Genomic DNA, 16,403 nt, shown 5'->3' with positions numbered 1-16,403 from the left:
TTCTGAGTGCTTTTTTTTTTTTATGTTTTCCACTAAGCAGGATCTAATTGGGGTTGGGCATCTTTAATCCAAAAATTGAAAATTAGAAATGCTCCAAAATGAAACTTTTGGGGCACTGACATGTTGCCTGAGATGAAGATTCCTCACATGACTTCATGTGGTTGTCATAGCTAAAATGCAAATGCAGTTAAAACTACTGCATAAGGTTATCTTCAGGTTATGTGTTATAAGGTATATATGAAACATCCATGGATTCTCTGTTGAGATTTGGATCTTATCCCAAAGATACCTCATTGTGCATAAGCAGCTATTCCAAAATTTGATCACAAGGATTTTGGGTAAGGGCTACTCAACCTGTGTGAGCTGATTACTGTACCGCACCCCAGAACCTCATATATTTAGCATAAGAAAAGTATATTAACTGAATGGCACAGGGAGGAAAGTTGTGCACACTCATAAATATGTTCATGATTTAATCAGCAAGATCACTTGGCCTTATAGGAAATGCTTATTCTTACTTTTAGACATGGAATTTGGGATCCAGAGAGGTTTAGCAACTGCTGAGATCATTGAATTTTATATCAATGTAAAATGGTTCCAAAACTCAGTAGTTTTTCCTGGGCGACACACTGCCTCTACAGGACACAAGAATGCATATAAGAAATGTTAAAAAAAATTCCGCACAAAGGGAAATTAGCAGGAGGCAGCATGCTAGGGGAGTGTGACAATTTTATTCAAGTTTGTGGTATTGAGCATGCATCTGTTTCTGTCATTGGAGCTGTTGTCTCAGTAATCACATCTTCAGGATTTTTTTCCTGCTGTCGCAATTTTAATATTCTGGCCTATTTTCTTTATAAACCATTGACGTGTCCTAAGCTGCTTTGTGAGAAAGTGTTTGGGCAGGAGTAAGTACAGTGGAAGTTCTCTGTGGTGGGAAGAGGTGTGGCCTGTCAGGAGCACATTGGTTTTCTTAGACCACAGGGAGTAGGGAGGATGTGGTAGGAGCTGCATCTCCACCCAGGTTCAGATTCCCATGGCCTTGGGAGGCTGTTGGAAGAATGCTGAGCCTGTTTCTAAGAGATTGGAAGCCACTGAAGTGTGTGTGTATAAGCAGAAGTGTAGGTGGAGGTTGACATGATCTGATTTATTTTGTTGAAAAACTTTTTTTGCTGCAGAATATTGTATGTATTAGAAAGAGAAAATAGTAAAATCATGAACACTTAGAGAAAATGAAAAGTGACTTGATTAAGTATGTGAAAGAAAATGTTCTTGGGGCCAGCATTGCTGCTCAGTGGTTTAAGCTGCTGACTACAATGCCAGCATTCCATGTGAGCACTGTTAGCATTTCAGCTGCCCTGCTTCCCATTCAGTCCTTGCTGTTGTCTGGGAAAGCAGCGGAAGATGGCCCATGTTCTTGGGTCCCTACCACCTGTGGGGGAGACCTGGATGGAGTTCCAGGCTCCTGGCTTTGGCCCGGCCCAGGCCTGGATGCTATGTAACTAAAGCCATATCCAGAAACCTTAAAGCCCCTCTTGACCTCCTTCTCATATCCAATCCATCAGCACAGAACTTTCTCTTCTAAATATTCTCTTCTAAATATTTTATCAGGGGAGTGAACCAGTGGATATGAGATCTCTCCTTCTTTCTCTGTCTCTCCCTCTCTGTACCTATCTTTCAAACCAACCAACCAGTAAGTTGAGAGAAAGGAAAACAGGAAAAGATCTTGAACTGGGGTGGTACTGGTATGGGAGAAAGTCATTTGTATTCAAGGAATATTTAGAAGGGAAAGTTCTGTGTTGATGGATTGGATGTGAGAAGGAGGTCAAGAGGGGCCTTAAGGTTTCCGGATATGGCTTTAGTTACATAGCGTAGCTTTTATATGAAAGAAGATGGAGGCAGAGAACTGAGTTTCAACTGGGACATGTTACGTTGAGCTTCTTTGACATTTTGAAGAGGAGATGTCAAAGAATAGGCAGTAGGCCATGGATCTGTCCTTAGCTAAGAATCTGGGGAGAGGGGCCAGGGTAGAGAACTAGTGAGAGTTTGTTGGGAAATAAACACCCCCAAATCACAGTCGCTTGCCTCTGAAGACATTTATGATTTCATTCAGGGGTTTGTAAGTGGGCTGGGCTCTGCTGCAGTTGGGTGGGCTTGACTTCTGTGGCTGTCTGAGTTAAGGCCCGCTGGCCATTTCTTTATTCATTTTGGGCCAGCAGTTACCCTGCGTGTGTTCTTTCTCCCATGAGAATGAGGGATCAACCTCACAAATCATCAGTTTGTGTAATGGCTTGTGCTATCCTGTTTGCCAAACTAATTGATGTGGTCAAGCTCAGTGTCAAGGGCAAGCCAAGGCTAACGCAAGTTGTGAAAAATTGGGGTCAACAATAGGACAGTCCCATCTACCAGAGTAGGTCTGAGCCTTGGAATGTTGAATGCTTGGATAATAGAGGATGTCACCAGAGACTGAGAATCCCTGTTCAAGCAGTGAGCCTAGCGTTACTGAATCTAGGTACACAGAGGAGAAAGTGAGTTTAGCAATGTTGGATGCTCTTCAATGTCAAATAGGGTAAGAGCTGAAATCTGAAAAGTCAGATTTATTGATATAGATAATTGCAGTTTAGAGATGTTTAGTGTAGTAGTGATGGAAATCAGCTTGAAATAGGCTATTAATTATTCTGGTACAGATCTTCAATTTATAACAGTAAAGAAAAGGAAAATGCCACAGAAACAAAAAGCAGTAATAGTACCAATGGAACCCTTTAAAAGAACATGGGTATGCCATAACACTCAGCATGCTTAGCTTCACCTATGACTAATCACATTTCTATAAAGAATGTGACATTGTATTTTTCAGATGAGGAATCTGAGACTCTGAAAGGTTAAATAATTTTCAGTAGATTTGATAGATGATGCAAAAAATTGTGGTCAAGATTCTTAAGTCTTATATTTTCGGTTTGATTCTCCAAGCATGTATTTTGCTAAGGAGATACTTTCTCCATTTAAGCCTTCTTGTGAGCTGAGACCAACCACATGGAAATCACGGGGGCTTATTTTTACCAAGAATAAATCCATGACTTCCTAACTCCATTCCTGTAGGTCCACATTCTGCTCTTGGCTTTCCAAGTCAGTATTTCTCAAACAATCTCTAGTGAAAGAGTTTTTCCTTCGCAGTTAGAAGTACACCAATAACTTTAATGAAGTATATTGAAAATGAGGCATTAGAAAATTACAGGGGTGAGTATTTGGTGCAATGATTGGGTTGCCCACAGCTTGTATAGAAATGGATATGTTTTCATACTGGCTTAGCTTCTGATTCCAGTTTTCTACTAACAAAGGGTCTGGGAGGCTGCAGGTGATGAATGAAGTGGATGGGTCCCTGCCACTCACCTGGGGGACCCAAAGATTTGCAGATCTCAGCTTCAGCTTGGCCCAGCCCTGGCTGTCACAGGCATTTGGGGAGTATACCAGAGAATAGGGAATAGAAAATTTCTCTCTATGTGACTCAAATAAACAAAATAATTTAACTTTTTTAAAATGAAAATAGTTATCAATTACATGCCCATTTTTTTCTGGTTCCTATCATTTAGCTTCAACAGACATAAAACTTATTCTCTCAAATTGCTATCTATATGAGATTCCATTTCTGTATTAACCTCTTCACAGACCAGTAATGAGTAGTTTGTTGACCTACAGTGAAACACACCTTGAATAATTCTGTGCTGAATCTGCACTCTTGTTGAAAAAAACTGTAAAGACAAGAAAGTGTTTTCTTATGCCTTAGAAAAAGGCTGACATGATCTGTCTTGCCTGTGGCCTTATACCCGGCAGATTGCAACCGAACTGTCCCAGGTGGATTTCATGTTCATTAATACTTCTATCTCCCTGGAGAGAAGTTCCTAAAGGAGGCTAAGAATCAAGAGTACATCCTGCTTAAAAAAGATTCTGAACCCACACATGTTAACTTAGACACCATGTTTTGGGGCATATAAACTTTTCAATATATTATCAATTATGCCAGCAGTCAACACCAAGGCCAGTGTCACTCTTGGCTTGATCACTATCAAATGTAGATTTTATCTGCTTCCAAAAATCCATGCCATTTCCAATGTGTCATGCAAATATATCATGGCTTAATACAGGAGTAGAGCCATTCTCTTTATATTTCAAAGTAAGGGGTTAAAGCCATTGTCCTTTCTCTCTCAAGATAATGCCCATATCCTATATAGACTATCAGTTGTCACTTTGCATTGTAATTCTTCCAGTTCCATTTTCAGATTCTATATCTAGAATCACAGACATTATAGCATTTCTTGAATCTTGCAGTCTCCTTGAGTCACTTGACCTTTATCACGCCAATATTCCCCCTTATTCTCCTACGCTAACAAATGTTATCTCAACCTTGTTTGTTTTTCTGTGAGTCATTCAGTCTGGCTTTACAGATCCCTCCTCTTTTTACTTGATGTGATCAGTAAGAGTCATTTTTATCCTTGTCTCGTCACCTTTCTTAAGTTCCTCTATTTGCTCGTGTAAAACTACCTAAATGCAAGAATGATTTTGACTCTTTTTTGAGAGATAATATTTAATGCCGCCTCATTGATTTGTTGGGTTCTGGCCAAGAATTCTCCTACCTGGGGGAGTTTTCAGAGTTTATAAGTGTAATAAATCACATTGTGTGTATGCACAAAGAATGTGCAGTTGACACCAGGCTACCTAACTGTGTATCTAGAGGAGTCTCAGGGGCCAGAAGGAAAGGCTTGAGGGCCATGAGCCTTTTCACAGTTTGTAGTCACCCTTTTTAAACTTCGTACTGAGTGCATAGGTGCTCCCAACCCGACAATCTCAGAATATTTAAAGTGCGCGTGGTCCTAGTGTGTTTCTGCATCTTACCTTGCATGATGAATGTCATTGTAAGCCACCAAGTGTTTTCTACTATTGCCCAGTCTGTCTAAACATTGATCTTCACGAATCTTACTGTTTTGGTACAAGATGCTGATTCCAAACCATTGTACTTATGAGAGTGGTGGGTCCTCCACTTGCACATGAATTTATTTGTAAGAGGCTATGGTTTCAAAGTTATTTATAGGGTGTTTCATAAGAGAAAAATTCTTTTGTGCCTCATAAATGAGATTGGTGAATGGGCCCAATTTTTTGTTGTGAATAATAGAGATCTAAAAATGGAGGGATCTGTGCAGTTACATGTAGGGAACTCAGGAAGATCACAGGAAGTCACTGTTTAATTTTTCAGGCAGAGCTATTCAGAATGGAGAAGTTTTCAGATCAGTCTACGGGAGAGATAGTGAGAGCCTGCACAACAGGCTGGGGGCGAAGAAATACCAATGCTTGATGGATGTGAAACCTGGGACAAGTTCAGACAATCTGGACTGCCTTGAAAAAAGTCAACAAAATGCTAACTCATTTGGTATGGGTGCTGGAGAAGGAGGAGTGCTAGCTACGTGTATGTGTGTGTGTTCTTAAAGATTTATTTATTTATTTGAAAGTCAGAGTTACGCAGAGAGAGAAGGAGAGGCAGAAAGACAGACAGAATCTTCTGTCTGCTGGTTCACTCCCCAGTTGGCCACAATGGCCGGAGCTGTACTGATCTGAAGCCAGGAGCCAGGACCTTCATCCAGATCTCCCATGTGGGTGCAGATACCCAAGGACTCAGGCCATCCTCTACTGCTTTCCCAAGCCATAGCAGAGAGCTGAATAGGAAGTGGAGCTGCCTGGACTCAAACCGGCACCTATATGGGATGCTGGCATTGCAGGTGGCAGCTTTACCTGCTACGCCACATCGCCGGCTCCAGTTGTATATTCTTGAGGATACAACATAAACACATTTCTCACATTAGGATGATGTCATTAATGTTGTATGTTCACCTTTGTCCAATGCAGTGACCACTCAGAGGACAGTAGGGCCACACATATTTTACCATATTTCCCTCTAGCATTATAGCAATCTCTCCTTCAACGATGTTAAGATAAAACAATTCAATGGGATTCTATTACTCTGGTAATTCTGTTGCTTCGGTAATTCTTCTTGGCTTGTTTTCTGATCAGTGGCAAACACTTTTGAGGTTCTGATTTCTGTCCCTACTGCTGGAAGCTGAGTGCTCTTCCCTCCTCCTGGATTGGTGGCCACAGTTGACTGTGACCCCCTCAAAGCAAAGGTTGCCTCTTCCTTTCCCTGGTAGTCTCAGCTCCTGACTGTGTCTGAGCCACACGCAGGGCAGTCCAGGAATGTGAAGTCGAACACTGTTCACAAAGCTATAAGCTGCCTTCAGCTCTTTCAGTTAACTGATTAAAATCTACATGAATCAAATAGCAATGCAAAAAAAGTGTGTGCATTTTTGAGCTTTCTTGTAACAGAGACTTTGAAAACTTAATTCTTTTGAATGTGAAATAGATGGCTTATTTTTATTCCTTTTAATTTTTGATTTATTTGAAAGGAAAGGAAGAAGGGAGGGAGGAAAAAAGGGAGAGAGGGAGGTAGCAGGAGAGAGAGAAAGACAGATCTTCCATATGGTAGTTCACTCCCCCAAATGCCCACAAGCAGCCAGGGCTCGACCAGGCTGAAGACAGGAACTGGGCACTCAATCTAAGTTTCCCATGTAAGTGGCAGGGATCCAACCATTTGAGCCACCACCCATTGCCTCCCAGAATGTGTATTAATAGGAAGCTGGAATTGAGAGTGGAGCCAGGACTAAAACCAAGTCCTCCAATGTGAGAAGACAGAGATCCAACTACTTGAACCACCACCTGTTGCCCTGCAGGATGTGCGTTAGCAGGATGCTGGACCTGAGAGCAGAGCAAGATCTCAAACCCAGGCCCTCTGGATTGGGAAGCCAGTGTCCCAGGTGGTGTCTTCATCACTGTGCCTAATTCCTTTCCCAAAGTCAATATTTTAGAAGTCATAATATTCTCAAGGATTCCCTTATAAGTGCTTAAAAACCAACCATCCTTTTAAAACAAATTGACAGACCATTAAAAGAAATTAAAGGGGCCGGCACTGTGGTGTAGCAGGTAAAGCTGCTGCCTGCGGTGCCAGCATCCCATATGGGCAATAGTTTGAGTCTTGGCTGCTGTACTTCCAATCCAGCTCTCTGCTATGGCCTGGGAAAGCAGTAGAAGATGGCCCAAGTCCTTGGGCCTCTGCACCCGCATGGGAGACCCAGAAGAAGCTCCTGGCTTCAGATTGGCCCAGCTTTTCAGACATTGGGAAAGTTGAAGAAGCCTTGAACCTATAGATCCCTTCAAGGATTTTAGCAAAAGTTATATTGTCATTACCTTGAATTTGATATACCCTTTGGATTCTCAAGTGCTTATGCTTTTTTACAAACCAGTATTATGTCAAGAGGTATTTAGTATTGATATCTATTATCTTGGTATGAATTCAGCTTTTCCATTTTGTCAGTCACTTTTCCTATAACACGAAGTCTCCGTTAAATTTATTTTTTAATGAGAGACCAAATAAGAGACAGAGAAAGAGACAGAAAGGGAGAGAGAGATCTCTCTACCTCTTGTTCATTCCTCAAATGCCCACAACAGCCTAGACTGGGCTGGAACCAAAGCCAGGGGCTGAGAACGTAATCCAAGTCTCTCACCACTGCCTTCTTAGATGTGCTGTGGCAGGAAGATAGAAAGAGGAGCTGAGCTAGGACTGAAACCCAGGTGCTATGATATGGCACGTGGGCATCTTTAACCATGAGGCTAACTGCCCATTCCCAAGGGGTGGCATTTTGCAATATTGTATCAGTTGTCTTTTTTTTCATTCATAATCATTATTTTAGTCAAAAATTCAAAAGAATAACCCTACATTCATGTGTCCATCCCACTACTCTCAATTTTGTCTAAAATTATTTCAACTTTGACTTCAAGATTCTTCCTCTCTTCTTGTAACATTCAAAACGCTAGGAGTGATTGCTAACAATCTGTGTGTATAAAGCAGAGGTTACACATGGAAGCCATGCAGTACATTGTTCAGGTAAGCCACTGGTAAAAGTTCACCACCCTTGTAAGAGCCAGCAGCCATCTCTCCATGGTGGACAGGGTTGGTCAGCTTTAACTCTGGAGCATAGCTTTATACTTGTCCTTGATTGAGAATTAAAAGTTCTCAAGTCATTCTCAAGCTTCTATAATGACATTGCTACTTTCCAGTTAAAAGTTTCTTGCTAGATACCAATTTTAGTGAAAAGCTTATAAATTATTTTTGCTTTGTTGCCAATAATGTTGAAATGCCTCTCTCATCTCCTTTCTTCTCCTCCAACTAAATATTTGATTACTTTCTGAATTTATGAGATATAAGACATTGATTCTTTCCTACAGGGCCACTCTGTTTCTTCCCTTCCCATCTTATATATCTTGTTCCTCCTTCCTTGAAAACAAGGGGATGCAATTTTAAAGCTTAAATACACTTTTCCTGTTTTCCAGGACATTGAAACAAACAATTTCATTTATTCTGATTTACTTATTTTTCTCTTCCCTTTATAGATTCTTATAAATTTCTAGAAGCACATTTCTGTATACTTATAATCATGAGTAAAGGGAACTCATGATTAAGAAGAAATTAGCTGATAGATACTAAATGTCATATTAACTTCTCTCATACCTGTGAATCCCTCACATTAGAAAACTAGGATCTTAATCCTGATAACTCCTAGTCTAAATGTGTAGAAAAAGAATAAAATTATTGCATGAGTATTGCTCACTCATATTAAGTAAATTTCCAAGTAGCAGCTATTATTTTTGCCTCATTCAGTATTTATATGCTTTATGATTTTCATAAAGGTTTTAGTAAATTGGCTAAAAGTCCCCAAAGAACTGAGAGCGTGGGCCTTTCGGGGATACTTTTTCTTCCACAGTGTCCATGGTTTGACCTTTGTCTAACAGAGAGTCATCGTTGGCCCTTCCTGGCCACTCAATAGGATGTTTGAGTTTTGCTGTGCTAGTTCTTATAAATGGAGGTATTTTGGTCCAATTGAGGTTTTAAACCAAGTGAGCAATTCCAAGGGTGTTGATGCTAACTGAAGGGCTAACAGATGGCAGAATACTGCTGCCACTAACGCGGAATAGACTGTCACAAATCACATACTCTTTCTTCCCATGGTCTTTCAGGCCACACTGTGAGACCTGGACTTTGGGCGTGCATATGTATGAAAACTTTATTTCTTAAGACATATAGTAGTAACACTTTATGGCTTATATTGGGAGTCTGATGGCATTCATACAAACTTATGAAGACAGTAATGTCTGTTTACAAATAGTTCTAGAGATTTTTTTTTTTTTTTTGACAGGCAGAGTGGATAGAGAGAGAGAGAAAGGTCTTCCTTTGCCGTTGGTTCACCCTCCAATGGCCGCTGCGGCCGGCGCATCACGCTGATCCGAAGCCAGGAGCCAGGTGCTTCTCCTGGTCTCCCATGGGGTGCAGGGCCCAAGCACTTGGGCCATCCTCCACTGCCTTTCCGGGCCATAGCAGAGAGCTGACCTGGAAGAGGGGCAACCGAGATAGAATCCGGCGCCCCAACCGGGACTAGAACCCGGTGTGCCGGTGCCGCAAGGCAGAGGATTAGCCTGTTAAGCCACGGCGCCGGCCTACAAATAGTTCTATATTCAGGCTTCTCAGTTTAGTCCCCGGAGGCGATAACAGGAAATATGTTGAGGCAAAGTGAAAGGACTTTGATACAAGTCCCGATTCTGTAACCGCTTGTTTTGTGACCTTAGATGGGTCTATTCCTTTTATCTAACCTCAGCACCTCCATCTATAAAATGGGAACATTCCTTTCTTCCATGTCTCATGACACAAAATAAGTGAATGCTATTTTTGATTGAGAAGATCACACAGAAATGATAAAAAAAAAAAATTGTTTCTTTGCTTTCTGCTGGCTTCTGAAAGCCCCTTCTGTCTATGGCTCGTGCTTACCCCAGCCCAACCCAGGCCCAGCCTGCTTCCAGCGGAGCTGAATGTGTCTGTGTGACAGGCTGGCCCAGCGTCAGAGGTGCCCAGTGCAGAATCCTCTTCCCCTTTTCTCTGCTGTCCTGACTCCCACCTGTCTTAGTGTTTGTGCCTTAGTAACGAGTAGGTGTATTTCCCTACCTCGGGTCAAGCAGGACCAGCAGAAACCTTCACCTGCATGGGTTCAGGGCCTTTCCCTCCTCAATCACTGCGTACTCTTTGGGAAATTATGTAAGCTCTCTGAGGCTCGCTTTCCTTATAAGGTACTACCTGCCTCGCAGACTTATCTGGATTTGTCTGGAAGAGTGGTGTCTGTGTAGGAGTCAAAATAAGTGTTCAGTTACTGGTAGAGATGGTTCCTGATGGAAATGAACACTGCACGTTACATTCTTTCTCAGAAGTTTCCAGAAAAAGGAAAGGTTACCAGATGTTTTTAATAGTAATTAAATCCACTTTTATGAAAAGTTATAGCAGGTTATAACCTGTAAATGATCACTGACCTTGTTTGTGATGAAACAGATGATACTCATCATTCATTCCTTTTTCCACTGGACACACAGGCAAACATGTATTCATAATATTTCCCCTCTCTCTCGCTCTTGCTCTCGCTCGCTCACTCGCTCTCGTCTTCAGCACAGACGGATATTGTTTCACAATGATTGAAGAAGATGACTCTGGGATGCCGGTCGTCACTTCCGGATGTCTTGGCCTAGAAGGCTCAGATTTTCAGTGTCGGGTAAGGAAGATAACCGAATTTTGCTTTGTAAACTCCCATTGGCTACAATTCCAGCAGTTTTCAAGCAACATAACCAAAAAAATGGTTTTTCTTGGCTAGCCTACTTTTGGTTGTTTGGAAAACTGTTGAAAATTCTCATTGGGCCAATTCTCACTTCATTTTGAAATGAAATACTCCTTTTTATCTTTGCTGTTAACTTGTTGCTTAGTGTTCTGTTGGTTTATTTTCCTCAAAACCCCATTTAGATAATTGTATTAAGCCAAAATTCCCTGCTCAGCTTGCACTAGGTACATTGGTTATTACAAATGTAGTAGTAATTTTGTTGGATTACGGAAGTTTAAATAAGAGGGGCCAGTGCTGTGGTGTGGAAGGCTAAGGTGCTGCCTACAGTGCCAGTATTGCATATTGGCGCCAGTTTGAGTCCCAGCAGTTCCACTCCCTATCCAGCTCCATGCTGAGGTGCCTACAAGGGCAGTGGAGGATGGCCCAAGTCCTTGGGCCCTTGCACTCATGTGGGAGACTCAGATGAAGCTCCTGGCTTTGGCCTGGCCCAGCCCTGGCCATTGCAGCCATTTGGGAATTGTACCAGTGGATGCAACACTGATCTCTCTCCTTATCTCCTTCTTTCTCTGTGTCTCTTTCAAAAAAAAAAAAAAAGTTGTAATAAAATAACACATGATAATTTGAGTGAAATTACCTGATAGAAATCATTTTTGGAAACACAAGAGACCCCAAATAAGCTGAAGCAATCTTACACAACAAAACAAAACTGGAGGCCTCACAATACCAGATTTCAGGACATACTACTGAGCAGTTACAATCAAAACAGTCTGGTACTGGCACAAAAATAGATAGACCAGTGGAACAGAATAGAAACTCCAGAAATCAATCCACACATATACAACCAACTTATCTTTGACAAAGGAGCTAAGTTCAAGCCCTGAAGCAAGGACAGTCTTACACAAATGATGCTGGGAAAACTGGATTTCCACATGCAGAAGTATGAAGCAAGACCCCTACCTTACACTTTACACAAAAATCCACTCAAAATAGATCAAAGACCTAAATCTAAAACCTGATACCATCAAATTACTAGAGAACATTGGAGAAACCTTATAAGACATTGGCATAAGCAAAGAATTCTTGGAAAAGACCCCAGAGACACAGGCAGTCAAATCCAAAATTGACAAATGGGATTACTTCAAATTGAGAAGGTTCTGCACTGCAAAAGAAACTGTCAGGGAAGTGAAGAGGCAACCAACAGGATGGGAGAAAGTATTTGCAAACTAAGTGACTGATCAAGGATTAACAACCAGAATATACTAAAAGATCAAGAAACTCAATAACAACAAAACAAACAATGCAGTTAGGAATTGGGTAAAGTACTTGAACAGGCATTTTTCAACAGAGGAAATCCAAATGACCAACAGACACATGAGAAAATGCTCAGGGGGGCCGGCACTGTGGCTTAATGGGTAAAGTCGCCTTCTGAAGTGCTGGCATCCCATATGGATGCTGGTTCAATACCCAGCTGCCCCACTTCTGATCCAGCTCTCTGCCATGGCCTGGGAAAGCAGTGGAAGATGGCCCAAGTTCTTGGGTTCCTGCACCCATGTTAGAGACCCAGAAGAAGCTTCTGACTCCTGGATTTGCATCGGCACAGCTCTGGCTGTTGCAGCCATCTGGGGGTGAACCAGTGGATGGAAAAACCTTTCTCTTTCTCTCTCTCTGCTTCTGCCTCTCTGTAACTCTATCAAATAAATAAATAAATATAAAAAAAAAGAAAAAATGCTCAGGATCACTACTCATGAGGGAAATGAAAATCAAAACCACAATGAAGTTTCACTGCACCTCCTTCAGAATGGCTTTCTTATGGAGTTCAACAAACAAACAACAAATGTTGGTAAGGATGTGAGGGAAAAGGTACACTGATCTAGTGTTGGTGGGAATGTGAACTGGTGCAGCCACTGTGGAATACAGTATTTAGATACCTCAGAAATCTGAATATAGACCTACCATATGGCCCGCCATCCTTCTCTTGGAAGTTTACCAAAGGAAATGAAATCAGCATATGAGTTACCTGTTACCCTCATGTTATTGCGGCTCAGTTCACAATAGCTAAGATATGGAATCAACCCAGATGCCAATCAACTGAAGACTGGATAAAGAAATCATGGAATACTACACAGCTGTAAACAAAAAAATGACATCCTGTTTGCAACAAAATGGATGCAACTGGAAAACATCATACTTGGTGAAATGAGCCAGTCCCTAAAAGACAAATACCATATATTCTCTCTGATCTGTGGTAACTAGTAGAGTACCTAAGCGAAATTGGCACTTTGAGAGGCAATGACTTTGAACGGCTCTTGTCTCGATTGTTGAGGAACAGTTTTATTTTGTTGTTGTTGTTGTCATTGTTCATACTGTTTGTTGAACTCTGTACTTAGTATAGGGTTAATCTTGTGCATAAAGTTAATTGAAAATAGATGCTAATAAAAAATAAGAATGGGAAAAGGAGAAGGAAGAAAGGTGGGAGTATGGGTGGGAAGAATCACCATGTTCCTAAATTTGTATTTATGAAATGCATGAAGTTTTTATACTTGAAAAGTTTCTGGGGAAAAAAATTTTAAAAACTTAGAAAAGAAAAATAGCTTAATAAAAAAAGAAAATAACATTTTCAAGATGTTTGAATAAAAAATTAGAATTATAGATGAATTTTCTAAATAGTGATAATTTGTACATTTCAGATGAAATGATTTTGACCTTTAGAGAAAAGTCATTAATAGCTGTTTGCGTTCAATTTTAGGATACCCCCATTCCTCATCAAAGAAGATCCATTGAATGCTGCACAGAAAGGAATGAATGTAATAAGGATCTACACCCCACACTGCCTCCATTGAAAAACAGAGGTAAGGCGGGAAGGCTGCCGGATGGCAAAAGCTCTGGGCATGGTGGAAATAAAAACTGCAATCATTCTCTTTTCCAAATCAACCTGCCTGTACCGTTTACACTGCTAGACCAGGACTAAGGCAAGATGACACCTTGACACTGACATTCCAAGTCATTGTAAGCAACTCTGGGAAAATAGTTGTAGGTGACTTTACTCCTAAGATTCCTTCGATTTTCACCTCTTCCTACTTTACTTCTGAAAACTCCGATTCCTAAAGATTGTAGTGTATTGCAGCAGGATAGGAAATGAAGCTACTGCTTTCTGCTTAACACTAGATGTTACTCAGCAGTTGTATTTCAATAAAATAATACTCTTTGGTTACATTCACCTTAAAAGTAGGAGAACTTGGAGCAGGTGCTTGGTCCATTAGTCAGTGTGCTTCTTGTGATGCCCACATCCCAGGCCAGAGTGCCTGGGTTTGAGTCCTGGCTCCACTTTCCGCTCCAGCTTCTGGCTAATGCATTCCACATGAAGCATCAGGTTCAAGTAGCTGCATTTCTGCCACCCACATGGGAGACCTGAATTCCCAGTTCCTGGCTTCAGCCTGGCCCAGTCCTGACTGTGTTCATCTGAGCATGTGGGGAATGAACCAGCAGATGCCAACTCTCAATCTCTCTCTCTCTCTCTTTCTGCCTTTCAAATTTTAAAAAATCAGTCAATTTAGAAATAGAGACCTTACAGAGAATGAAATAAAAGATGAGTTGCTGTATAGTATTTCATTTTCCCCATACTAGAGTTAACAACTTTTTAGTCAATTCAACTATTTGCATATGGATAAGATGGAGGAGATATCTGCAATATTTAATTTTAAAACATACACATTCAGGATTACTCATGAAAAAAGACAAATCCTGCAACCCCAAAGACATTGTGTTAGAAACAGAGCCTGTGTTTCCCTGCTCCTCCTGGCTTTCGCCAGAGAACAGGTGATTTGTAATTTTGGTAGACTTATGTGTTCTTTCATGAGTCACTTGAAATTATCTTTCATGATTCTTTTAATTTATTGAGAACGGGAGACCTTTAGAGTAAAATTTCATGACTTTGATAGCATACTTGTTCTTCCTGTAACCTAGAAAGCTGTACAACATTAATTCATAGTAACTCACATCAGAAACTCAGGTTTGGGGGCCGGCGCTATGGTGTGGTAGGTTAATCCTCGGCCTGCAGTGCTGACATCCTGTATGGGTGCAGGTTTGAGGCCCGGCTGCTCCTCTATTGATCCAGCTCTCTGCTATGGCCTGGGAAAGCAGTAAAAGATGGCACAAGTGCTTGGGCCCCTGCACCTGCATGAGAGACCTGCAGGAAGTTCCTGGCTCCTGACTTCAGATCGGCACAGCTCTGGCTGTTACAGCCATTTGGGGAGTGAACCAGTGGATAGAAGACCTTTCTCTCTCTCTCTCTGCCTCTCTTTGTCTATAACTCTACCTCTCAAAAATGAGCTACTGTATTACTGTAATTAACTCGCTTGAGCCTCCCAGCAGCCCCAGTATGGTACTTAGGATTGTTTCTCCCACTTTATTTTTTTTCAGTTTATTACTTATTTGAAAAAGCATATAAACAGAGGCATAAGAAGTCTCCCATATGCTGTTCACTCCCCCAAATGCCTGCAGTAGTTGGGGCTGAGCCAAACTGAGACCAGGAACTGGAAACTATGCCTTCTTACTCTCCCCCATGGGTGGCAGGGACCCAAGTATTTGAGCCATTATCCTCTACCTCCTAAGGTCTGCATTAGTGAAAAGTTGGATCAGAGACAGTGCTAGGCATGCCAAAATGGGATGTGGCTGTCCCAGGCCATCGTTTAACCCCCCCAACTACAATGCCCATATACTTTCCTCCACTTTAAATAGGAGGAAGTTGCAGCACAAGGAACATGACAGTCATTAGATGAAGTGCAGGGTCTTTATCATAAATGATAAAATGCAGTCTGGGAAGTCCAGTGGCACCACAACTGGTGGTGAGAGTAGGAAGAGAGGTCTATTTTTATGTTGAGGCCTTAGTGGGGAATTGGTGCTGTGGTGTCTGGCTCCCTACCTGCAGGATTAGTGACATTGGGTAATGGGGGTGCTGGGACTAGTGAGTGCCCAGAGGCTGAGCATCGGGTGCTTGACTGAGGCCATGTGCACCTGGCCTGTTGAAGTGAGTGCCAGGCAGGCCAGAGAACGTGATGCCACCTCCCCTCCTGCCATGAATCACCTGTTACCATTTCTTAGTGTTGTTTTCTGTAATGAGCACCTAAGGCAGCAAAGGGTTGGTGTTGAAATGAACAGAAGGTTTGCTTTATTTAGTGGCATCCTCTGATTTGACATTTGCAAAATAAAATTTCTGTAGGCTTTTTGAAATAAACATGTTTAAATGTTTGATTAAGGGAATTACTCATGTAAAACAAATAGTCTTCCTAAGAATTTATCAGAAATGACACCTGCATGAGATATGATCATTCCAATGTGGTTTAAGGCAAATTACAATGTAGAATTTCGGAAGTTAAAAGTTATCTTATTTCATATATTATTTTGAACTCTTATTTCAAAGTAGGTTTTAGGCAGCTTATAGATTTGTTTTTAGAATGCTATCCCTTAGGGGTGGGTGTTTCAGACCTAGCATATAAGATGCCTCTTGGGACAGCCACATCCCATGTTGAAGTGCCTGGGTTCAAGTCCCAGTTCCACTTCTGATTCCTGCTGATGCAACTCCTGGGAGGCAGCAGGTGATGGCTCAGGTAGCCGGACTCCTTGGACACTCACAAGGAAGACCTAGAAGGAGTTTCC

The 16,403-nt window shown here is 41.5% G+C and overlaps 1 protein-coding gene across 2 annotated transcripts in view; it reads left to right on the top strand.

Moving 5' to 3' along the window:
• The window catches only part of BMPR1B (bone morphogenetic protein receptor type 1B), a 434,320-nt gene that overhangs the window by 375,450 nt on the left and 42,467 nt on the right, over window positions 1–16,403 (top strand). The window contains exons 6-7 of one of the 2 annotated variants that reach the window (XM_062199848.1): window positions 10,583–10,685; window positions 13,495–13,597. In XM_062199848.1, coding sequence (XP_062055832.1) covers window positions 10,583–10,685; window positions 13,495–13,597 — 206 coding nt within the window. The remainder of the gene's footprint in view (window positions 1–10,582; window positions 10,686–13,494; window positions 13,598–16,403) is intronic. The other variant, XM_062199849.1, reaches the window with a different exon arrangement.

This window comes from Lepus europaeus, chromosome 8 (assembly GCF_033115175.1).
Source record: "Lepus europaeus isolate LE1 chromosome 8, mLepTim1.pri, whole genome shotgun sequence".
Taxonomy (NCBI): Eukaryota; Metazoa; Chordata; class Mammalia; order Lagomorpha; family Leporidae; genus Lepus; species Lepus europaeus.
This window is presented reverse-complemented; position numbering and strand designations above follow the sequence as displayed.